The 25923-nt window shown below is 41.8% G+C and overlaps 1 protein-coding gene across 1 annotated transcript in view; it reads left to right on the plus strand.

Moving 5' to 3' along the window:
• Positions 1 to 25923, plus strand: part of COL6A5 (collagen type VI alpha 5 chain) — a 131356-nt gene that overhangs the window by 49445 nt on the left and 55988 nt on the right. Inside the window, 16 exon segments of the mRNA XM_041733569.1 lie at positions 1582 to 2142; positions 5362 to 5916; positions 7922 to 8491; positions 11090 to 11665; positions 13320 to 13660; positions 13772 to 13853; positions 15673 to 15815; positions 16975 to 17067; positions 18628 to 18681; positions 20503 to 20574; positions 20920 to 20946; positions 21057 to 21101; positions 21191 to 21244; positions 23118 to 23180; positions 23862 to 23927; positions 24324 to 24377. Coding sequence (XP_041589503.1) covers positions 1582 to 2142; positions 5362 to 5916; positions 7922 to 8491; positions 11090 to 11665; positions 13320 to 13660; positions 13772 to 13853; positions 15673 to 15815; positions 16975 to 17067; positions 18628 to 18681; positions 20503 to 20574; positions 20920 to 20946; positions 21057 to 21101; positions 21191 to 21244; positions 23118 to 23180; positions 23862 to 23927; positions 24324 to 24377 — 3356 coding nt within the window.

Raw genomic sequence — 25923 nt, forward strand, 5'->3', positions numbered from 1 at the left:
AAGTTTACCTTTTAATAGCAATGTGTGACTGGTGACTAGTATATTAGTACAGCTCCAGGTGGGTTGAATGGGCATTGCCTTAGTTATCCACTGTGACTTACATTTTTTTCTCTCCTTCATTGCTGACCACCACTGTCTTTTTTCTGAAAAACACCCGATTCTTCTTCATTAGGTATATAAATCAATCCATTCTGGTGGCTATTAAGTTTTGCTGGCTGGGGATTAATCCTGTCTTTTGCAGATAAGTACTTATCTTTGCCCTAATATTTTATGTATTGATTTCATAGTTAAATTCTCAGGTCCAAACTTCCAGTATTTCTGATTTCTTAAGGACCAAGTCTCCATAGCCTGAAGTAGTGCCAATAGTTACAAATTGCCAAAAAGCTATCAAGAAAGAAAATATCACACAATGACTGAATTATCTTGTATTTTAAAGATTTTTTTCACATATTCAACCAGATAATTGCACAAAAAAAACTTAGATGTTAAAAGTATGTTCTTTCTCCTACCCAAATTCAGTGAGTCATTGATAGAGTTGTAAATAGACAATTAATAAAGTTAAAGCATGCTTTCAGAGACTCTATTCAACAAAGTAGGGGACATTGAGAGCTCTTTTTTTAAAAAAATTTTTTGTTGAAATCCTGTGATGTACCAGCTGTACTGGGTAGAAACAGAGAAGTGGGCAGTTTCTGCCCTCACAGGGCTGACACTCTGTGGCAGGATGTAGTCTGTGCTCATGAACAAATGAATAAGATAACTTCAAAAAGTATGGGTATAATAGAGAAAATAAGGTAATAGGAAAGGCAATGATTGAGTGCTTTGACTAGAGGGGAAGAGAGGGCCTTTTTGAAGAACTGGCATTTGAGTTGGCATATCCATGACGAGATAAGAAGGAACCAACTATGTGAATATTTAAGGGGCAGACTATTCCAGGAAGAGAGAAAGGTAATTGCAAAAGCCCTGTGGTACTTTCAAAGTACAGAAAGCAGCCTAGTGTGACTGGAGCACAGTAAGATGAAGAATTACTGAAAATAGGGTCCAAGAGGAGAGCAAGGAGAAAGTTCAGTCCAATTTTTAAATTTTGGATTCTGAATGCAATGATAAACCACATAAGTAAAAAAAATAATTTGGTCTGGTTCTAGTTTTACATATGATGTTGTAGTTGCTCTGGGAAAAAGAAGTTATCAAAGAAGTAAGGGCAGTAGGTCATCTCCTCCATTCCATTTCTCAAGAAATGATAAGGCATAAACTGTCTGAGAAGTCATGTGTCAATACAGGAAAAACAATTTAACTTACAGCCTGGAGACTTGGGAAACTGGTTCTTCCTTTTAATTAACTGGCTGTGTGACCTTAGACAAAGCACTGTGCACTACTCTGTTTCAATTCCCCATCATGTTATTATGAATTTCAATAGAGAAAATGAGCGTGGACAGATTTGATGAAGCAGACCAACTCGGTGCAAATGATGAAGAGTTCTCATTCTCTAGAACCTTCATGGCCTCGTATTCCTCTACCCTCTTGCAAAGTTCTCTCCAGATTCTAATTAACAAAAAAATGCATTTTCCGCTTTTTCTATTACAGGCTGTATAGATACAAAAGAAGCTGATATCTATTTCCTCATTGATGGCTCAACCAGCATAAATAAAGAAGGGTTTGAGCAAATCAAGCAATTTATGTTGGCGGTGACAGGAATGTTCAGCATTGGCTCAGACAAAGTCCAAGCTGGAGCTGTGCAGTATTCAGATAAAATAAGAGTGGAGTTTTATATCAATGCCAGTTCTAATGATATGGACTTAAGAAAGGCTATTTTGAACATTGAGCAACTCCAAGGAAATACTCATACTGGGAAAGCCCTGGATTTCATGCTGTCAATAATAAAGAAGGATAGGAAGCATAGGATAAGCGAGATTCCCTGTCACCTCATTGTGCTGACTGATGGGAAATCCCAAGATGAAGTGCTGAAGCCTGCTGAGAGATTAAGGGATGAACAAATCACCATTCATGCAGTTGGCATTGGGGAGGCTGATAAAATACAACTCCAACAAATTGCTGGGGAAGAAGAAAGGGTTAACTTTGGGCAGAACTTCGATTCTTTAAGAAACATTAAAAATGAAGTTGTTCACAGAATCTGCACTGAAAAAGGTAAGCAAACCAAAAAGGCTTTATTCTCCATACTTCATTAAACTTCAGGCAGACTAATAGCTGGGCTGAGACAAGAAGTGATGTGACCAGTTGTTAACACTTTGCTAACTTTCTCTATACACCAGAGGGGTATTTAGGCCCTTACTTTATTTATTTTCCCCCAAATACCCTTTTATTTCATCAGCAAACATCTCAAGGGTATAGCCTGAAGATAAGACTTATTTTTTAAAAACCCACAATACAATTGATCTACCCAAATATATTAACAGTAATTTTTTACATTAAGAAATATTACTGGGACGCCTGGGTGGCTCAGTGGTTGAGCGTCTGCCTTCGGTTCAGGGCGTGATCCCGGGGTCCTGGAATCGAGTCCCACATCGGGCTCCCTGCATGGAGCCTGCTTCTCCTTCTGCCTGTGTCTCTTCCTCTCTCTCTCTCTTTGTCTCTCATGAATAGGTAATTTTTTTAAAAAAAGAGAGAGAAATATTACCATGTTTTTCCCCCCACTCAGTTTCCCTCTTTTCCCTTATGGTCCCTTTCACTTTTTTCTTATATTCCACATATGAGTGAAACCATGTGATAATTGTCTTTCTCTGATTAACTTATTTCACTCCACATAATACCCTCCAGTCCATCCATGTCAAAGTAAATGGTAGGTATTTATCCTGTCTGATGGCTGAGTAATATTCCATTGTGTGTGTGTGTGTATATATATATATATATATATATATATACATATATATAATCACATATTGTTTGTCCATTCATCTGTCAAAAGACATCATAGCTCCTTCCACAGTTTCGCTATTGTGAACATTGCTGCTATGAACATTGGGGTGCAGGCGTCCCATCGTTTCACTACATCTGTATCTTTGAAGTAAATACCCAGTAGTATAATTGCTGGGTCATTGGGTAGGTCTATTTTTAACTTCTTGAGGAACCTTCACACTGTTTTCCAGAGTCAACTCCTTACTTTAAACCAATTGGCAAGATGGGAAAATCCCTTGGTAGACAGATAACCATGAGGGCATGTTGAAAATCTAAAGTAGGAAGGTTGCTAGGAATATTGTGGCCTTGACAATGCCCACTGATGGGGCATGTAAGAAACTCTATTCTGTGTGTTTGCATGTATGTGTGTGTATGTGTATGCACATGCATTAATTGAAGCAGATGAGCTCAGCAGAAAGAAAATGGGCTCTGAGTATTCAATTCACTTTCCTACTTGACCTTCAAACTTCTGCATCTATAAAGCAAGGATAATGCCTACATCACAGAGTCCTTATAAGTTTAGCGTAATAAACATCAACCATCCTTTCTCTATTATGAATGCATACATATATATCTGCACATATAACAATTACTTATTTTTATTTGTGACAAAAAAACATATTTGCATTTTTGCTCCAACTAAAAATCATGTAACAAAAATTAGGAAGAACAATTTGCAAACTCCTGTACCTGATTGTGATTTCTCTTATTAGTAACAGTCACTTACTAATTGAAGCTGATTTGTGTTGATTGCTAGTATTAGCACATGAAAATTTTGGGTGCTGAGAGAATTGTTAACTTATTGGTTAAGATAAAGGATGCTGGAGTCAATGTTCAAATCCCAGCTTAATTAGCTGTGGACCTTGAATAGAATATTTACTGTTTACCTGTCTTGAGCCCTGTGTGCAGGCCTATAGTCAAGCTTAAAAGTGATAATGCGGGATCCCTGGGTGGCGCAGCGATTTGGCGCCTGCCTTTGGCCCAGGGCGCGATCCTGGAGACCCGGGATCGAATCCCACGTCAGGCTCCCGGTGCGTGGAGCCTGCTTCTCCCTCTGCCTGTGTCTCTGCCTCTCTCTCTATCTCTCTGTGACTATCATAAATAAATACAAATTAAAAAAAAGTGATAATGCATGTGAAACACTTGAAATAATGCATGTGGGCACATAGTAACCACTACATAAAAATGATCTGTTGTAGAAGTTGGCTAAGGTGGTCACTGATGAGAAAAATAAAATAATTTTCACTTATTTGAACTTATAAATGTAGAAGTTTGGGGATTTTTGGAGTCACTAAAATCAAAAGAAAAATAGATAAGCAAATAAGTGGAGCTCACAGCAAAATCCTAAGTCACAATATTGTTCATTGTTCTCTCTGTTACAGACAGTAATAGAGTCGGGTCTTTAGAATGTTCTAGAAAGAATACAAGAGTAAAAGTTCCCTAATGTTTCCTGTGGTTGGTGCAAAGAAAAGTAAAAGGGTTCCAGGAAACATAAAGTAGATTGCATCTCAGTCCTTTCAAGGGAGACAATCCTGAGGAGGTGTAGCACATGTCTTGTTGCAGTGCAGGTGCCTGAACACTGGCATCCCTGAAAGAGGAGACAGGCTACAGACAAGGGCAATGAAATAAGTCATAAGATGGCGAGCAGAGGCAGGAAAACTAAGGAACCAAAGCCTGAGGACCTAGAAAAACACTGACATGTAAAAGTGCCCCAATTTTTAAAAAAGATTTTATTTATTTATTCATGAGACAGAGAGAGAGAGAGAGAGGCAGAGACACAGGCAGAGGGAGAAGCAGGCTCCATGCAGGGTACCTGACGTGGGACTCGATCCCAGGTCTCCAGGATCACACCCTGGGCTGGAGGCGGCACTAAACCACTGCACCACCGGGACTGCCCAGTACCCCAATTTTTAATATTGATTTACAGTGTTTATCAAAACACTTTAATTACTCAAGAAAATAGTGCTATATAAAGATTGCTTAGAATTTTGTGTTTCTACATTATATATAAAGCCCTAGAATATAAATCCTATGAGTTTAGGAAATAGATTACATTTTCTCTGATTCCTTTTTTGATCATCAGTGCATCTTTTAACACATAACCTGATACTTGGCATTTCATACCCCTCACGAATCATGAAGGAATGAGTTATGGATAAATGAATGATGCACGCATAAATGAATATGCACTTTGGAAGTTGCATTTTCTCTGTAAAACTAATTGAATAACAATTCAGTGGGTTTCTGACTCAGAGTGGTAGTCAGCAGGCCTCTGCTATACCAGCAGATAAAATTTTCAAATGCCAGATTTGCCAGATTTTTCAAGTAGCAGATGCTTGAGTTAATTTTTGATATTTTCTGACTACTGCATTTGTTTCTGTGTTACCGCTTCTCTATATTCTGAAAATCGTGTCAACCCGATTCATTTCCTGTCTTTCTGACAACATGCAGGATGTGAAGACATGAAGGCTGACATCATGTTTCTGGTGGACAGTTCTGGCAGCATAGGACATAACAATTTTGGAAAAATGAAAACCTTCATGAAAAACCTATTAGCGAAGATTCAGATTGGTCCAGACAGCACTCAGATTGGTGTCGTTCAGTTCAGTGATATAAATCAGGAAGAATTCCAGCTTAATAAATACTTTACACAAAATGAGACTTCTGATGCAATAGACAGGATGTCTCTCATCAACAGAGGCACTTTGACTGGAAGTGCACTAACCTTTGTAGGTCAATACTTCACCCCCACCAAGGGGGCCCGTACTAAGGTCAAAAAGTTTCTTATCCTCATCACGGATGGAGAAGCCCAAGATCCTGTGAGAGACCCTGCTAAAGCTCTTCGGGACAAAGGTGTGGTCATCTTCTCTGTGGGGGTGTACGGTGCCAACAGGACACAGCTGGAGGAGATCAGTGGGGATAGCAGCCTGGTCTTCCAAGTTGAGAACTTTGATGATCTAAAGACAGTGGAAAGCAAACTCATTTTTCGTGTATGTGCTCTCCATGGTGAGTGACACTGTCATCCTTCAGGACTCCGGAATGTGAGCTCTTGGCCTTACAGGGTGAAGAGCGGGTTGTACCATGGGCTTGGACTCTATCTGGACTTTGGTATTAAGTTTTGGTCTTGTCTATCTGGTATTAAAACACCTGTGAGCTCTAGGGATATTCCAGTTTAATAATTTTGTCAGCCAGTTTGGCAACAAAGTTGTCCGGCTCTGGAGACATCCAATCTATTCCAACAAGTTCTCAGAATTTTCTGATGAACTACTAAGTCTTTACTATCTGCATACCTAGATTTTTCAGAGCCAAATGTTTAATCCCAAATGGTTCCCCAGATTTTTTCTTGCCTACCTGTAATCATTGTCAAATAGTAAATAGCAAGAAATACAAATTTATCTTCCTCTTAGTTAATTCAAATCCAATATCCTAAGCATACTCTCAAAAAAATCCTCTTTATTTTAAAGATGTGGTATGTATTTTAATTCCTTCACATTATTTTTCTTCACCTCCATCAGTGAGGTATTTTACATTTGTTCATGTATCTATCCCTTTGGAAAATTTTAATTTGTTACTTTTTAAAAATGATTGCTTGGGATCATCATTTTTATCTCACACAAAATGTAGTGCTTTTCAAATTGTGTTGAGGAAATCTTCAGTTTGAGTCCATCAACTTTAATGGCCCTTGAATCAGAATTTGCTATAAACCCACATGTAAGACTAAAAGCACCTGTGCTTTTAAATCTACCACATGTCATCACCTGTGTTTTGGATACAACTGAGAGAACCACTGAAGTATTGATAAATTTGTTTTATGTTATTCCCCTTGCAACATAGAGACCTTTCTTGGACTGTATCATTCAGAATTATGTGTGATAAATTTTTACAAAATTAACAAAATATCTTAGTGTAAGCTCTGAGTTTTAGACAGTGGCACTGCAATTTCTCTCATAACAGCTTAGTTAAAACGGCAATGATTCTCAAACTCTTGGTAATATTGAGACATTCTAAGATAGGTTGGCCTTAAGGCCACATCCCTACCTTTGAAATCCATGGAGCTCTTCCTGATATTTCTTCATTTTGATAAGTGTAATGTTTGTGGAGGCCTTATCTATCACCTAAGGTGAAATTTCAGCTGATTCACACATCAGATTGACTCATAAACATCAAGTCATTGCCCGCAGGTTTCTGGAGATATAGTCTAGGATCACCTGTAGCATCTTAGACTTGAGAATTTGAGACCTCGTTGCCAGAAATAAGGATTGGAATTACCATGCACAGATAGAAAGTGGAGAAAGTGAAACTCTGGAAGGCATGTGCTTTAGTTAGGGAAGATAAAGAGGGGAGAGAAACCTCACACTTTGGAGACCTATCCAGAATGATCACTTGACTTCCAATGTGGAGGAGAGTTTGAGGCTGAGGGGAGGTGATAGGGCCTTAGCTGTCCCCCTCCTTGGGGGCTTTCTGGGTTCTAATTTAGGAGGTCAGGGAAGGAATACAAATGAATGCAGAGAGGCATGGTGCACATGGGAAAGTTTGCCTACCAGAAGCTGAAAAGACAGCTGGAATGAGAGGGAGTAGGATAAAAATCCCAGTTAATATAGTGAACCTCTGAGTTCTTTAAGACAGCAGACCAACTTGACAAATACCAGTCATATCTCACTATTATAGTGATATTGAACTACCTTCTAATGTTTCCTTTTGATTAAAAGCCTGACTAGCAAAATGCATCATGTGTCTTAATGAGATGTAGCAGAACAGAGTGATGTGCCTTAAGAACATTACAGAGTCATTGTTGAGTACAACACCTGGAGAATCATGATCTGGGCAAGTTGTACATGACTGAGCCTCAGTTTCTTACTGTGGAAAATGGCAACAGCCACCTCTAACAAGTGAGATGCAGTGTCTGGCACATAGTAGGTTCAAGGCAAATGTTAGTTTGCTCCCCCTTCTCAGTTGTCTGTGTAGAACATGCTGCAGAAAGATCATGATGCCTGCTTTCTTCTTCTTTCAGATTGTAAAAATATTAAAGTGTTGGACATTGTGTTTGTGCTGGATCATTCAGGCAGCATAGGCACACAAGAACAAGAAAGCATGATGAACCTAACTATCCATTTGGTGAAGAAAGCAGATGTTGACAGTGACCGAGTTCGGGTTGGAGCTCTCAAATACTCGGACTATCCTGAGGTTCTTTTCTACCTTAGTGGAAATAAATCTGCAGTCATTGAGCATCTGAGGAGGCGCAGGTACACCGGAGGGAATACCTATACTGCCAGGGCTCTTGAGCACGCAAACGTAATGTTCACAGAGGAATATGGCAGCCGCATCCAGCAAAATGTGAAGCAGATGCTGATCATCATCACTGATGGGGTGTCCCATGATCGAGATAACCTCAGTGACACAGCATCGAAATTAAGAAACAAAGGCATCAATATCTACGCAGTGGGTGTAGGACAGGCCAACCAACTTGAACTTGAGACTATGGCAGGGAATAAAAACAATACTTTCCATGTAGATAATTTCAGTAACCTGAAAGACATTTACCTGCCTCTACAAGAAAAAATGTGTACCAATGCACATGAGCGTAAGTTGTGATTTTTAAGTTTCTGTGGGGGTAGCAACAGAAGGTTAAGCAAAAAATAAATTAAGTCTTGGTTTCCAATTACCTGGATGTCATGGGCTGAACATTGCTCTACTCTGCCTATGTTTTCTTATCTCTTGCTCAATCAAGATCTGAAAGTTCCCTTCCCACCACAGTATGCACTGAAGAGCCTATGGAAGATTTCAGAAACATTCTTTGAATTCTTGCCACTATGTTGCTTTTTTTTTTTTTTTCTGGCCTAAAGGAACTCTACCTAGGATCATATTCACCTTATTCATATTACCCATTTCAGGGCCACTTGTGCCATTCCATTAATGGTTTTAATGTGATCACTGAGCACCAGTTGCAGGCCAGACTCAGGTGGAGAATTGCATGGTTTGACAGACTTTTGTCTTCAAAGATCCAGGACTGTCTAATTGGAATTACAGATGTTCTCTAGGGCCATGGGAAGTTCAAGTAGACTAATATGCTCTTCTGGATAAGGACCACCAATACAGACGGAAGAAGAGGGGAGTTCAATATAGAGTAATGGAGGTTGGCAGGGAGGAACAGAGAGGGAAGGGACCTAAGCTGATTCCATGAGATACCACTGGGGTAGGATAGACTGGAAGCATCATACTTGAGGAAAGCGTAAGAGTTGCCACCTGAGCTCAAAGTGAGCAATGAATTCATCTTCTTGGTTTCAGATATTGGATGGTAGTTTTATCTTTAAAAAAAAATTGTGACTTTTCCCCACGTCTGTAGGACCTTCTCAATTCTACCCATTCTAGCCTGTCCCTGGACCCCCACTCTGAAATTTGGTCTCCTTGCCTCTTTCCAGTCTATTCTGAACACTGAGTGATCTTCCTAACACACACTGGACTGTGGCACTGCTCTGCTTACACCTTACAATTTCTGAACTCATGAGTTCCATCTAACCTTGCCCATATCTCCAACCTCATCTGTTGCCCCTCCTTACTTCACAATATCTCCTGTCAATCTGAAATACTTCTGCATTTTTGTATGCAGCATTCTATCCATCATGAACATGCCAGCCCATTTTCCCTCACTACGTCAAACTTGTCTGTCATTTTTCAGCCTTTGCCAATTTCCTGACCCAATACCCGACAGTGATCCCAGGTGTGTCTCCCCTCTCCTGCACCTTCTATTTCTCCTGGTGGTAGCACTGAACACATATTTGCTATTTCCTTATCTGTATCTGTCACAAGACCGTGACCTCCTTGGACAGGCATGGCCTCTTTTTTTATCATAGAGTCCCCACCAAATCTAGTACATCACAAGGACTACAGTCTTTTCCTACAAAGGTAGAGTCTATTTTGTTATCATCTCCCATGCCTACCTTTTGGAGGCAGACACCGAGGCAGAGTCTAGGATACAAGGTGTTTATTAGGGATCCACACCTGTGAAAGAAAGTGGGAAAGTAGGATAGGTAGAAGAAGTCACACAGTGATGCATGCTTGACAAAGCTCCAAACCTTGCAAAGAGCTTTGGAGCATGTATTGCCCATCAGTGCTGTCGACAACAGACTAAGATGACTGGGTGGTTATATGCCCTTCCTACTTAGTCCCCAGATGTGGGCTGTCCCGAGAAGGGCATGGGCTTTTGGAAGACATCTCCCTGCAGTAAGGTTGACCCTGAAGGAGCTGACAGCCAGAGGCCCTCTGTTGACCACACTCCCACAGCTGGGCAGCAAATCCTTCCTCAAAAGTCTATCTGAGCAGCCCATCATAGTGTGACAATGGGCATTCTTTCATCTCAAATGCCTTTAGTAACCACTTTAGTGATGCCCCTGTTCCAGCCATTGCATTTGATTGGAACTGAGTGTAGAAGATTATCCCTGGGTTATGAGGTTTTTCACATTGGATTTCAGGGAGATGACCCCTTGCCCTGTTTTACTAGCCATTAACACTTATCCCATTACATTTTAATATTTGGGTTATGATATTTTAAAAAGCTGAAGTAGAAAAAAAATACTGGATTTAAAGATAAAAAGAATGAGGCGGTTGAGGTGCCCACTCCACTGCACAGCAATTGTGTATTCTTAAGTAAGTTTCTTAACCTCTGAATTGCACTTCTGTATCTATAAAATTAGTTAATTCCTTATAACATGGTCATGAATATTAACAGCAATTGTATGCCAAAGACATTTTTTAAAATGATAATTCTCAACACAAATGTAAAGTGGTAGCATTAATAGAAACAGGAATACTAGCCGTAGAATAAGGGTACCATTACCTTGACTTGGGTGAACCTTCCAATTTGGGTGGGTCGAAGGGATTTCTAGCCCTTGCAATTACCTTTTAATGACCATGTTCAATCTATTATCCTTCCTTCTTTAAGCAACTTTCAGTGTCTTTTCAAATGAATCACACAAAATTAAAATTTGAAACCAAGCTTATGATCTTTCTCCTTCCCATCATTTTTCCTTCTTGAAGGCCAATTGGTGATTCTCTCCTCTGCTAACTTATCTCAATTTGCTACTAAGGTGGGAATTTAGTAAAGCAGTTTAAGTACTTGAGGAAAGATAAAATTTAGAATAATTCATGAGGAAAATAATTGTCTCATTTTTTCCAATTGCAGCGTGTGACATTCAAGAAGCTGATGTTATTTTCTTTTGTGATGGCTCTGACATGGTATCCAATTTCGAGTTTGCTACCATGACAACTTTCGTGTCAGACTTAATTGATAATTTTAACATTCAGAATCAGAGAATAAAAATTGGGTTGGCTCAATTTGGGAGTCGCTTCCAAAAAATTATCGAGTTGAAAAACTCTCTGACTATACAGGAATTGAAGACTCAAATTCAAATGATCACCAAGAGCAAAGGGTTTCCACGAATCGATCTGGCCTTTAAAGAAGTGAAAGCTATGTTTGATTCATCTTCTGGTGGGAGAAGAAATGCTGGTGTCCCTCAAACTTTGGTTGTTCTCACATCCGGGGATCCCTACTATGATGTGGCAAATGAAGCGAAGATCTTGAGAAGCCTCGGAATTTGTGTCCTGGTTTGGGGCATAGGAAATGTTCATAAGGAGCAATTTCTGCCGATAACAGGCAATTCTGAAAAAATAATCACTCTCCATAACTTTAATAAATTAAATAATGTGGATGTGAAAAAAAGAATGGTCCGTGAAATCTGCCAGAGCTGTGGGAAAACGAGTACGTACTCCCCTTGCTCTTTATTTGTTTTTAATTGAATCGTCACCTTCCTGGGGCTTCATTTCCCAAGGTGTTCCTAGGACTAGCTCTAGCTGAACATATTTTTCAAATAGTGTGCAATGGGAATAGACCTTTCCTCTGTTTCCAGGAAGCTTGGGATCACTCAGCCTCCCTGAGAGATGAGGAAAAAGGTGCAGAGGCTGGAGGAGGCCCTGGGTTGTGTTCTCTGCTCAGCCCAGTCCCCTCACTGCAAGCCTCTGTTTGTGCCCCTCTTAGCACCGAAAATCAGTCTCCTATTTCTTCCCTTTGGACTTGTGGAAGTCCTAGAAAAATGCCTTGCTTCCAGTGGGAAGCAGGTAAAACAGATCTGTGCTGGTTGACAGCTTTACTATTTTAACTTTGTTAAACCATCTTGTAAGGGACTTGGTGTTCTTGTGTGTGTCTCTGTGTGTATGCCCACATGAGCCTATGTGTGTGCATGTTTTCTTCTTCTTTTAATGATAGCCTTTGTATAATCATATAATGATTTGAATTGTCCTTAGTGATTATTTAATTCTCAGAGGTCACATACACAAATGGCTGCAAAGGCCAAGAGGGCAATGTACATGAGTCAAGAGGGCAGGGAGGGAAGGAAATGAATGAACAGCAATGACCCATCTAATGGGGAGGTCACTGTTCACTCCAGCTGAGAGTCACCATGTAGGACTCAGGTTCTGTACATTTGGGCTGGGAGTTGGGAGGATAGCACCTCAGGAAGCAGCGAATGGTAACATTTTGTGAAATTTGTACAGCATGCAGAAATTGCTCTCTGTCTCTAGGGTTACAACTGAAGCCACTTCGTTCACAAAATGGGTTGGCCTTTCCAAGCTCTCCAAGCTTTCCATTCTCTATGCCCCATTTGAGGTGCTCCTCTGGAAGCAGATTACAGTGGTGGAAAGGGCCCTGGCACTGAAATCCGAAAGCCAAAGTTCTTGCCCTGGTTCAGTGGCAGCAACCTGCATGAATCACTATTTCCTCATATGTAAAATGAGCAACTGGGCAGGGTCCGAAGTGACCAAATGGCCACTTGCAGCTAAATTGTGTTTGTCCTGTGCAGTGTTGACAACTTGCTGAAATTAGTTGACAGCTTTTACAAACTGAAGATTTCACATGAAAAGTGGGGATCTTAGGGTTCCCTTGGAAAAATAAGGCAATCTGACAACCCTAAGCCCCTTTTCCCACATGGCTACTCTCAGCTGGTATTGAGCCTTGAACAGATGGGCCACTGTTCTCCATTCACTATCTTTGCTCCCTGCCCATCTAACTCATTTACATCATCCTTCTGGCTTTTGTAGCCCTTTGAGTTTGTGACCTCTGAATTAAACAATCTCTAAGGACATTTCAAATACCATTAAAAAAAGAAATGGACTGTGTGTTTGCACACACACATACAGCCAGCCTTTGAAAATGAGGCTAAACCGTGATTGGAACTGCAAATAACTAAAGGAACTTGAAATATTTAAAAGAGGAGAGAGGAAATACCTGTTGTCAGTCAAGCAGCCAATATCTTCCTTCTGTAGAGACCCTCCAGCCCTGGGTCATGCCATGACTGCTCTCCTGCTCTTCCTTGCTTCTGTCTACTCATTAATCTGGCCTCATTTCCCTTGGTCTCCAGATTGCTTTATGGACATAGTGGTCGGGTTTGACATTTCCACTCACTTGCCGGGGCAGCCGTTGTTCCATGACCACCCCCGGCTGAGATCCTACCTCCCAGACATCTTAGAGGACATCACTTCCATCAGGAGGGCAAGCTGTGGGGCAGGCACAGAGGTACAGGTGAACGTGGCCTTCAAGGTGAATAATGACCGAGAATTCCCTGCCAAGTTCCGAATCTACCAGAGAGCAATGTTTGACAGCCTGCTGCAAGTCACCGTTGATGGGCCAACTCATCTGAATGCACAGTTCTTGCTGTCACTGTGGGATACATTTGAGGCTAAATCCAAATCCCAAGGACAGGTATGTCACATTCAATCTCCTATCACCATGTTCTTTCATTTGTTCCTTCCTCCCCAGATATATATATTTCATTTTCACATCATCCCGTTCTCTGCTTTCCTCTTCCTCTAGGTGCTACTCATCTTTTCAGATGGTCTTGGGGGTGAAAGTGAGATAATGCTTGAAAATCAATCAGACAGGCTCAGAAAAGCAGGTACTGAGTTGCGAATTTAAGTGGTGAAACATAGAACATGCTGAATGAGCCCCTTCTTACTCAGGTGCTGTATATCTTGGGATCTGTCTGGCCACTGGTAGCAGATGCTGTTGGTGCCTCCCTGAATCCCCTTGCCCAGCCTGCATGCTCATCCCCCAAATGTCGCAAATGCCATGGCCAAGTGCTTACACCTGTGACCTTCTACAGTCATGTGTCCTTGACTGACCTGAATAATTACCTTGGAGTGGGGGTGGGTTGTATCATATCTCACCTGGAAGTGGAAGAGGGACAATCGATATAGGAATAAAAAGTCTAGCACCCTTGCCTCAAGTGGGTCAACTCTGACACAGTTTATACTCCAGAGTCCTACCGAGGTGAAGACTTTACTGAGACACATCCTTGCTTACAACTTCCCCTCCCTTTCTGCCACCTCTCTCACCCTCCATAAACCATATACACACAATTTCCTCTCTTTGATTCTGCTTCCAGGGCTCCTTCCTGACTGAGGACACTCCCTACTGTTTCTGATTATCCATGTGAAAGACAGCCACATGTATACTTCTTAGTATACAACCCCTCTCCATGTCATAGTTTCAGACTGTGCTGGAACCTAAATGCACAAGTTGAGAGTCTTATGCAGTGACATGAAGGTCCACTGATTGTCAGATGGGATACATTGTTTGAGACTTCCTGGGTTTAGACCCACATGTACCTCTGGGGTTTAGCTTCCATGAGAAACCTCCCTAGAGACCACAAAATTTCCTGTTTGATTGCTGCGTTGTGTCACCCTCCTTTGCCACTGTTCCCACATCATGTTCCTTGTACAGCCTCTGGCACTTTACGGGGTCTGGCTCCCACTCCCCACTGTAACCTTCCCTCACTTCCCACACTCAGCGTCCCAGGCACACAGAGCTATCCCCTTCTTCCTGTAGTGCACCTCACGCCTCAGTCCCCCAGTCCCAGCATATACTTTTTCTTCTGCCTAGAGCAATTCCCAGCTCCTCCTCAGTTCTTCTCCATCTTCTGTCTCTGGTTCTCTGCCTTGACCAGCTTCCATTCATCCTTCAGGATCAGCTTAGACATCAGGTCTTCACAGAAACCTTCCATGACTTTCTAAGGCTAAGTTAGGAGCTTCTCCTCTAGGCTTTCAGAGCACCCTGCCATTCCCTCTCAGGATATTTACCACTTCTCAGAACAACCATCTGATTCCTGTCCACCTTTTCCATTGACTGTACTTCTGTGAAGGGACGGTTCTTATTCATCTTGTGTCCTTGGTACAATGATTGATACATAATTTGCTCCTCATAAGCAAAGATTTGTTTAATGAAAGAATAGAGAGTAAATGGACTAATGAATGAATTAATGAGTGAGTGAATGAATGAATAAATGGAGTCCTGGCTATGGCTACCCTGGGTTTTCCTCAGGCTTTCAGGACCTGCACCCCAGGAGTATTTGGTCATGGAGATGACTTTGAGAACTATTATTAATTTACATTCAGAAAAACTGCAAATATCAATAATGCCCTTTCTTAGAAATTGATTTCAAGTGCCCAAGAATTGCATCAAAACTTGGTGGTGAGGCATTAAACATAGTTTTCTGTTAGTGTTTGTACACAGTTGCCCTGGAATACTTTTTCTTGGGGGTTTTCCTGCTGAAGCCTGAACAAGCAGACAAGGCTGTTGGGTTCTTCATATATCAAAGGTCTTGCTTCTTCTTGTGTTTCCTTTTCCCCTTTATGATTCTGCAAACACCATTCACTGAGTAGCAATACGATGGGCTTTTATTCTTTGGTTTTGAATCTGTTACATTTCCTGACTAGGACTCGATGCTCTGCTGGTGGTGTCCCTAAACACGACTGCCCATGATGAGTTTTCCAGCTTTGAATTTGGAAAGGGATTTGATTACAGGACTCACTTGACCATTGGCATGAGAGAGCTGGGCAAGAAGCTATCACAGTACCTGGTGAGTTGTAGAGCAGAAATGCGGCTAAAAGGCCATCAGAATGAAATTGGAATTTTGATCATTATTTCCATAGACTGCCTTGCTTGCCCCACTAAATGAAGTGCATGATCTTTAGCAGATGAAAAAGTGTGAAAGACCAGAGCAGGGTATTTTTGTTTTTGTGTATCCTTCCCTCCTTTATCATCCTACCAAATGAATGCATGGGAAACTGAAAAAAACAACCATCCCCTAGTCAAATAGAAAAGCTCCCAGCGGATTTACCCCAAAGATACAAGTGCAGTGAAATGCCGAGACACCTGCACCCCGATGTTTATAGCAGCAGTGTCCACAATAGCCAAATGTGGAAGGAGCCTCAGTGTCCATCGAAAGATGAATGGATAAAGAAGATGTGGTTTATGTATACAATGGAATATTACTCAGCCATTAGAAACGACAAATACCCACCATTTTCTTCGACATGGATGGAACTGGAGGGTATTATGCTGAGTGAAAAAAGTCAGTCGGAGAAGTACAAACATTATATGGTCTCATTCATTTGGGGAATATAAAAATAGTGACAGGGAATAAAGGGGAAAGGAGAAAAATGAGTGGGAAATATCAGAAAGGGAGACAGAACATGAGAGACTCCTAACTCTGGGAAACGAACTAGGGGTGGTGGAAAGGGAGGTGGGTGGGGGGTGGGGGTGACTGGGTAACGGGCACTGAGGGGGGGGCACTTGATGGGATGAGCACTGGGTGTTATTCTATATGTTGGCAGATTGAACACCAACAAAAAATAAATTTATAAAAAAAATTTATACAGTAAAAAAAGAAAAGAAAAGAAAAAAGAAAATCTCCCAGCAGTTGATGCTGCAGAAATCCCCAGAAAACAGGAGTCTGTTAGTGAAGAGTCAACCATTCTTGTGCAAACTTGGCCTGTGATTAACTGTGTGGCAGGTGCCCTTTTTATAGAGATCATTTCCTGGGAGAGGGTAGACTGTGTCCCAATTGCTAGTCCCTGGCTTCAGTAGTGAGTCAAAAAGCACCTCTGATCCTCTGCAGCCCCTCCTTCAAGGACAGAGGATGGTCTTGTAGGTGGTGCATTATGATCTGTACAAAAACAGTTCTCATGCCATGAAGTTCCTGACAATTGTTGCTCAATCAAGTTTGCTTTTTCCAGGGAAACATTGCAGAGAAGACTTGCTGCTGCACATTTTGCAAGTGTTCAGGGGCTCCAGGTCTTTATGGGTCCCGAGGACTACGAGCCATGAAGGTGCCATTCAGTTGTGAAACTATTTTACCCAATGTTCCTTGGTTTGGGTATGGGACTTCGGCCACAAGGTGGACTCTGCAGCCTTTACTCAATGCTAGTGCGATTGCTTTGGGCATTTATTTCATGTAACTTCTGTGGTGTAGGAGCCAGTTCAGAAGGGCTCACTTTTGATACTGCTCTTAAGAATAACTCCCATTTTTCTTACCTATCCTTTGTGATGTTGTTCCTTGGCTTTGCAATTTATACCTTCACACCTGCTTTAAACAGTTTGAAGAGTGCAGGCGGTATTAGAAATAATGGAGAAGATTGTACTTCATCAGCAATGAGTGAAATTGAACTGCAAAAAAAGCAAAGCATTATAGATTAATAGCCCTTTAAAAAATTAATTCTAGAAGTCCAATTACACAATTGTATAATAATTTTATTACACAAATAAATAAATATGTCAGTGTCTTCATTAATGGAATACTCTAAGATGATGAAGATGAATGAGCTACAGATACATATGACAACATGAATAAGTTTTACAAACACAGTAATGGCCAAAAACTAAAAAGCAAAATGCAGAAGAATACATACAATATGATCCCATTTATAAAAAGTTTGAAAGCAGGCAAAACTAATCTGTCATACCTAGAGATGAATAATTCAGTAGTGAAGTATTAAAAAAGGCAAAAAAGTATTGTCATGAAAGCCAGGGGTGTGCCCCCTGGGGTGGGGGTGCGGGGAGTGTTTCGGCATTGGGATGGAGACTGCGTCTGGGGCTAGTGATGTCCTGCCTGGCTGGTGGTTCCATGGATGTTCACTTTACAATAATTAAGCTGTGCCTTTATATTTTATTTACTTTTATGCACTTTTTAAATGAGTTTTAGACATCATAATAAAAGGAGTATTTTTTTAAGAGAGCAAATATAATTCTTGCTCATGAGTCCCGCATTGTCCATCCTTGTGGGTATGTGATCTGGCCTTTTTACTGAGTTTGATGCTTTGTTCAGCAGTTTCCTCTCTCATCGCTTTGCTTTGGTCAGTTTCAGAGTTACAATCCAAGAGTACAGCCCCCAGGTGTACTGAGCAGACAGTCAGGACCCGTGTTACATGGTGAGGAAAGCAAACCTCTGATTAAATCTTTAGCACAAATAAGCCACGAGGCAGTTAAACTACACTTGGCAGAGGGAGAGATGATCACAATTTATATATAAGTAATCTCGTTACTGAGAGAAGTGCTTCTTCTTCCCTGAGCTCTCAGAAAAGTAAAAGGAAACAAAATTATCTTTTTGGAAATGTGATGGATTTGCCTTCTAGAAGAGTTGTGGTGACAACAGTTGCCTACCCACAGCCCCTTAGGCATGGGACTGGCCTGGATGCCCTGAGCTGCAAAGTGGGCTCCATAGGTCAGATTCCTGTAGGAGTCAGAGGTTGTCAGACTCTCCCCAGAACTATAGCCACCCCTGCAGACACTGTGACCAAGCTGAAGAGAGGGGCATGTCTACAATGGCTCATGATTTCACAAGTTCAAATAGAAGGAAGCTGGCTAAAATGTATTTTCTCTCTTTCCACCAGGGTTCTCCGGGCTTGAAAGGTACCAGAGGACACCGGGGAGAAGATGGAGACCCCGTAAGTTTTTCTGATCCTCCCTTGCCACCCCCATTCCCCAACCCCCCTCCCCCACACACCAAACAGAAGCAATGATTTCCTTTTGCATGGACAGCTTTATCCTCCCACAGAAAGGGTTATGTTTATATGGAGGTTTTGGGTGGCTTTGCAGGAATGGGTTGCTCTCTGCCCGCCCCCCCGCCCCGCTCCTTTTTGTCTGGATTATGAGCACTCACCAAATCTACTTTTGAGGGGAGGAGGGAGCAGGCTTACATACATGTTGCCTGGCATGTTTTTTTCAGTGGGGCATGCTCCTGTCTCCCCTACACAGGGTGAAGTAGGGCTCTCTGTGAGGGGCTGTCTTGGGATCCAGAGCTCAGTGCTTAGTACATGGAAAGGCACAGCTTCATGGTTCCATGAAACACAGAGGTCTTCTCATCTCAATCTTTGACCCTAAAACCAGAACTCTCACTTGGTTCATCAATCAAATTATGAGAATAGATTTGAAGGAATTGAAACACTTGAGTGGCTCTGTTTGGGATGAGGAAAATTCAGGAAGCATCCAGCCTGCATCTCCATCCCCTTAGAATCAAGCTAGCTCTTTGCCTGGGCAGGTATGATTAAAAGCACAGGCTCTTGAGTCAGCCAAGGGCTGACCTAGACAAGAAACCTTAGTAAGACACTTAACTTCTTGACCCTCAGTCTCCTGATCCATAAACTAATATATTCCTCTAAGACTCTAGTGCTGATCTACTTTACAAAATGACCACTATGGGGAATACTCACCCACTCACCATGGGTATGTAGAGGGGTCTTAGAGCTCACCCAGGCGGCTTGGAGGGCTTCAAGTGTGGGTATCTGGCCATGAGCACGCATCTGGCGGACAGTCCAGTCAACGGGAAGCCATGATGTATTGGTACCTCTCAGTGACCTATGGCCATAAAGGAGGCCTCCTGCTTTCCTGGGAATAATCTTCAGAATAAAGAAAGCAAAGCAAGAGGAAGGAAAAATCCCTTTTCCCTTCAGCTACCAGGAAGGAAAGAATCAAGCCCATTGCTAAATAATTATTTATCCAAACAACAAACCATCAGCACCCACTTTGCTTCCAGATCTGATTGTACCAGGCACAAGGGACATAATTGGGTAGAGAGAGAGAGTTGGGGGTTCCTGCCCTCAAGGAGGACCATATTGCTTTTCTCTTGAAATTCATTTTATTCTAGCATTTACCTGTGTTTAAATATTTCCTGGGAGAAAAAGGATTGATGGGAGGTGTACACATCATTGACCTTGAGCGCTCTTCTCCCAGTGGCTGGTCTGATTTGGGGGCTTTTTCACCTGGTGGTCCTTTCCATGATCACTAGCCCTTCTCATCTTCGAGTTCTTATAGCAGTAGCCCAGCCCATCAACTGCTTCTACTCAGCTCCAGTCCCCTGGGACCAGCTTGCTTCAGTACCATCAGCACTGATGACTTTTCCAGGGCAGCACTGGCTCCCTGGGCACAACGTCAGGGCCAACATGTATTACTGGAGTGTTTGAAAGGTGGCTGGCAGGTGAAGCGACTCCCAAACCTTTGGCTGTGCTATCTGATGAGGACCGGGAAGCACCTGGCTCATCCTGCACTCCTGTGTCATCTTGGGTCTGTAAGGAAGCCCCTGAAGGGCAACAGGGAAGATGTCAGCATAGAGGGGAAAACCAGAGTTAAAGGAAAGCATTTGGGGAAGGATTTGCTTTGTGTGAAGCCCAGAGTGCTCCTGTGCTCTAGCTTTACTCTTAAAAAATAAACTGCTGGTGACTTCTGGCAAAAGAGTCACTTTGGATATCTGTCTGGGTGCCTTTTCTTAGGGAAGACGAGGAGATATTGGACCCACAGGAGATAGCGGGACTGCAGGATGTCCAGGGGAGCAGGGTCAAAAGGTAAGTCTCTGCTAGAAATGTGATTTTTAATTCCCTACAACATGGTCTGCTTTTCTCCTCCTTCCTGCCCTTCCTCCTTCCCTCCCTCCTTTTCTCTCCTCCATCCCCCAGCCTCCCTTTGTCTTTCTCCAATTACATGTCAGTGTCTTCTCCTGCAGACTAATTCTGCTTCTTAGACATCTCAATGAGTTTGGAGCATTCATTCATTCCCACCTATCACTTCTTTGTGGTTGGAGAGCCAGAAGCACCTCTTTAGGGAGGCAGCTGCTTCCTGCTCCAACACTCCGTGAATCTACTTGCTGTCTGTCTTTGATGTGTCAGTGAGAGACATTTGATCTTTTACAGGGAGCCAAAGGATTTTCTGGAAGTAAGGTACTGTAGTGTCTTCTCAGTCCAATTTGATTTCCTGATGGAATTACTTTCCCAGTAAGCGTGTGGCAGAGACCTCCTCTGACCTGACTGCACTCCTTATTGTCCCTCAGGGAGAACATGGAGAGGATGGGATTGATGGACTGGATGGGGAAGAGGTAAGCCATCTTTCAGGCACTATAACATGGTCACGAGGTTGATGTACTTCTCTTTAAATGGGAATTTTGTTTTCCTTCACTTCTTGTAGGGCATTCATGGATTTCCTGGGGCAAAGGGAGAAAAAGGTGATCCAGGATCTCAGGTAACACTTTCAGTATATCAAAGAAGGAGAATTTGGTAAAGAGACAGTCTTAACTGCTATAAGCCAGTCCTCAGTACGGAAAACAGTGACAGCTGACTTGACCACACGAAGAAGTCCTGTTACTACTGAATAGATGCCACATTCTCACTTGGGAATTTTCAAGAGTTCCAGTGAGAGGGAGTCAAGGCATGCAAGGTTCTTCCATGGGCATGTTCCTCAGAAGTCTGAAAGTGAATGTTTTTGCCTATCAGTGGCTTCCATGTTCTCTTTATTGCATCAGAGGGGGGAAAAACATAAAAAGCAAAAGAAAAATATAAAATTATTTTGGTGACTTTGGTGTAGCAAATGACAGTGAAACATTTTTTATCTTAAATTCATTCAATACTTATTAATATGTGCCTACTTGGCTCCAAGCAACTATGCTTTTATGTTCTGATACATTTATTTATTCAATATATTTTAATGCCTGGCATGTGCCAACCACTGCGTTATGTACCGAAGATTGAGAAATGAACCACACTGTCCTTGTCCTCAAGGATCCCCAGACATAGAAAGACAGACATATTAATGACAGCTAATGATAGTGCAGTACATGATTGAAGCCATGTTGTAGGCAACTACATGAGAGCCCAGAGAAGGGTACCTAACTCGGCAAGGTGGAGAGGGAGTTCAGGAAGTCTTCCTAGAAGAAGCAATCCCTGAGCTGAAGATGATGGGCATTAGCAAGCATGGAAGAAAGGCATTCCAGACAGAGGGAACAGCATAAACAAAGATGTGGAGACTTGGGGGCACTGCAAGTTGAGCGTTAGAGTACAGGTAGAGGGATGTGAGATTCTAGAGGTGGGGGGAAGAGATCGGGAGGGCAATGATGTGCCGTGTGGGGGAGTTAGGCTTTTGATTATTGGGCAATCATAAGTCTTTGAAAGATTGTAAGTATGGAGAGCAAAACTGAATTTGCATGTTAGAATATTACTTGACAGTGGTATGGAGGATGTGTCAGAGATGACACAATTGCAAGGCAAAGATGAGAGGATCTGGAATAATCAAGGTGAGAAGTGATGAAGCCTTCAAGTAAAGCAACATCAGTGAGAACAGAGACAAGACATACTAAGGACATAGCAGGGCCTGGGCTGGAATGAGCAGCGAGAGTGCAGGATTTAAGTACTCATTCTCAGAGTCATGCGAAGAGTGATTGTCTCCCTAAATTTCGCACCTTAGGTTACTTGCTTCTCTTACCCTGGTTCTGGCTCTGGGACATAAGAGTTCTGGATCTAGGTGACCAGAGAAGCAGGAAAGGAGGAGTAAAATGCCTTCAAGGACCCTGGTTTGGACAAGCTAAGTTGTGAACACTTGAGCTTGAGGTGACAGGTGGAACATTCCTGTGGAGGTTTCCAGTGGGTAATTTAATTGTAAATATCAAAAGTTCCTAGGCGGGCTGGGATGTCCACTATAATACTCATTAGCAGTATATGACTGTTTAAATTCCAATGAGTGAACATGAAAAATTCTGTTCTTCAGTTGTCCTAGTCACATTTCATGTGCTCAGTATCCACGTAAGGCTAGTTGCTACCATATTGGGCAATGCAAGTATAGAACATTTCTATTACTGTAGAAAGTTCTGTTGGAACTAGACCTAACTATGCTAGGTCATGAGAGTTTTCCCATTTTCAACCTCACTATAGATAATCCTGACCTTAGGCTTGAAACTGTACTGAGGACTGCTTCAGAAGCCTGAGGAAACTGGCTAAGAGAGAGGAACATGGGTCATTTTGTCTGATTGATTTTCTTGCCTCCAAAACACACATTTGACATTTTAACATCATTATAAAACCTTCCTACAAGCTAACTCAGAAGCTCATTTTATTTTTTTCAGGGCAGTCCAGGTTCCAGAGGCCCCCCTGGGGGATATGGAGAGAAAGGCTTCCCAGGAGATCCTGTAAGTTACTTGGGTCTAATTGGCTCTGAATTATGTAATTGCTCCAAGTTCCCATTTCCTTTATCTTTTGTTTCCTGCTAACCCATAGGCAAAGGCTGGTCTTGAGAGTCAGGGTAGGAGGTGTTGACTGAGACTTCGTTGCTTGGGAAAAAAAAATCTGTGTGCATCTGATCTTGGCTGAATATATCGGAAATTTGGAGCTGGGAACTAAGGTTCCATCCTAATCATCCTTAATGTTATGTTGAGACTTTCAAGTTTCTTTTGGGGGAGAAATTTCCATAATTTTGCTTATTGGGCTTCTAGACTTACAGAGTCCCTATGTGCAGACTTGATTAAAAGGGAACCTTGTTATACCTCTAAGGGAGTGTTGTAAACATGTTTGGACTAGTGCATCAGTGAAGCTGCCAATACAGAGAAGAGAAAATCATCATCACTTCGGCAGGCAGTCTTTAGCAAGCACTCTTACCACTTCATCTGTCACCAAACTCTCTTCAAACTTGGGAAAATATTTCCATTTTTTTCAAAATTGTATGAACTTCAAATATGGAGAATTTTCTCTCACCCCTCCTCACTTAACCTGAATTAGCTCACTACTTGAACATTGTTCCATGGTATTTGAAAAAAAAAAAAAAAAGCACTGATATTTCTTGGTTCTAAAATACTTTTGAAATCTTCCTCTAGGGTAATCCAGGACAAAACAGTAACATCAAAGGACAAAAGGGCTCCAAAGGAGAACAAGGAAGACAAGTAATTGGATCTGTTTTGTATACATAGATTCTATAGATCTATTTACAAGTGTATAAATGATTAATTCTGTTATTGAGCTGAGACTTTCATAAATTCTAAATTAATTATTTAGTAAAATATGTAACCCTTCTATAATTTGTAGGTTACACTTCTATCAATAAAATTACTAGGTTTCTGGCAGGTGATATTATACAGGGAAACTGATAATCAGCAGTACATGTTGATATATCATTTTCCTCTTTAAAAGATATATACTCAGTAGTGTTGATATGCAGAAATATTCTAGCATGACACATCTGTTCTGCTGTTTTAATAGTACCTATTAGGGTCTCTATGCTAATGGAGTTATTCCGAATCTTTTGCCTTAACATTTTGGGGAACCAATTGTATTTCTAGGGTAGAACTGGACAGAAAGGGACACCAGGTGATCCTAATTCCAGAGGAAGTAGGGTAAGTATTTTCATGAGCATTTATTTTCCCCTTTGTATCACTTAAAGTTGCCACAGAGGCATTCACAATACTTGCCGCTGCAGAGTTGGCTGACCCAGGGCTGATACATTGGTACTACTGTCATTTGGGCCCAGACAATGTTGTGAGGGACTATCATGTGCTTTATAGGATGTTTCAGAGCATCCCATTCTCCACCCCACTAGATGTCAGTAGCACTCACTCCCCCCAAGTTGTGACAGACAAAAATATCTGCACATTTTGCCAAATGTCTGGAGTGAGGGTAGTGAGGAGTGAAGACAGGTGGTGGCAGTGGGGGTTTGGGGGTGGGGAAAATTACTCCTTGTTGAAAACCTCTGTAACAGTCTGCCTTCCTCTTTCCACCTTCCAGAAGCTTTTGAATGTCTTTGGAGAGAGTGCCTTAACATGAAAGCCCTCCTCCAGTAGCTTAGCACCTTTGGGTTTCTATAAGAATATGAATTGGGTAAACATACTCTCTTTCTCTTCAAATGTCGCCAATAGGAAAGAAGAGTCACAGGTAAATTCTTCCCAAATGAATCAAAACACTGGTGACTAGAGCCAAACCTGTAGCAACCTCAAGGCCCCTGGGCGTCTTTATAGCATCTCTTGTGATATCAAGCCTAAAACAGGGATATAGGATCTCCTCTTCTTTTTAAGGAACAACCAAAAAATTGCTTTTCTTTTTGTGATGATTGAAGTGAGAGGGGACATTTCCAACGTGTTAGAAACCCTTTTACCATGCACTAAGAATGGAGATTATAAAAAGACAATAATGCAGAGCATCCTAGATTTGGCCCTGAGCTTTGTTCAAGAAGGAACTGAAAGTGCTTGGCTTCCTTTTCTATTATAGACTTGGAGTCTTCTCATCACTTTGACGGCTGTGGCTGATTGCCTTTCTCTCTGGAATAGATAGCAGAGAAATGTGTTTTAATTCCTCTTGCCTTTATTTATCTTGAATCATAGAACTTAAGGGATAGGATCCACAGTCAGATGGCTTAGGCTTGCTGGTGCTTCCGGTAAAAATTCTCTGGGACTTTGCCCTCTTCTCCACACAAGAGAATTAAAATTAACCAGAGGAAGCAGGAAAGCAGCAAGATGTACTACATGCAATAAAATTTAAAGATAAATAGATATTTTTGTTGGTTTAAGAGAAAATACTCTTAGTTTGAGATAGCTTTATATCTGTCACCATCAATCAAGCACTTTTTGAAAGAGATTCTAGGGATGAGGTTGGGGATTACTACTTGGATAAACCAGCCAATGACTTTAAGTCACTTCAGACACAGCCAGGCTCTCAGCCTTCTTCTCCCACCTTCACCTACTTTCTTGCCCAGCTCCTACCTTTGTAACTTCTTTTCATCTGAATTGAACAAGGCAATGCCTGAGTGGCTCAGAGGTTGAGCATCTGCCTTTGGCTCAGGTCATGATCCCAGGGTCCTGGGATTGAGTCCCGCATTGAGCTCCTTGTAGGGAGCCTGCTTCTCCCTCTGCCTGTGTCTCTGCCCCCACCCCGCCCCGTGTGGCTCTC

This window comes from Vulpes lagopus, chromosome 19, assembly GCF_018345385.1.
Source record: "Vulpes lagopus strain Blue_001 chromosome 19, ASM1834538v1, whole genome shotgun sequence".
Lineage (NCBI taxonomy): Eukaryota > Metazoa > Chordata > Mammalia > Carnivora > Canidae > Vulpes > Vulpes lagopus.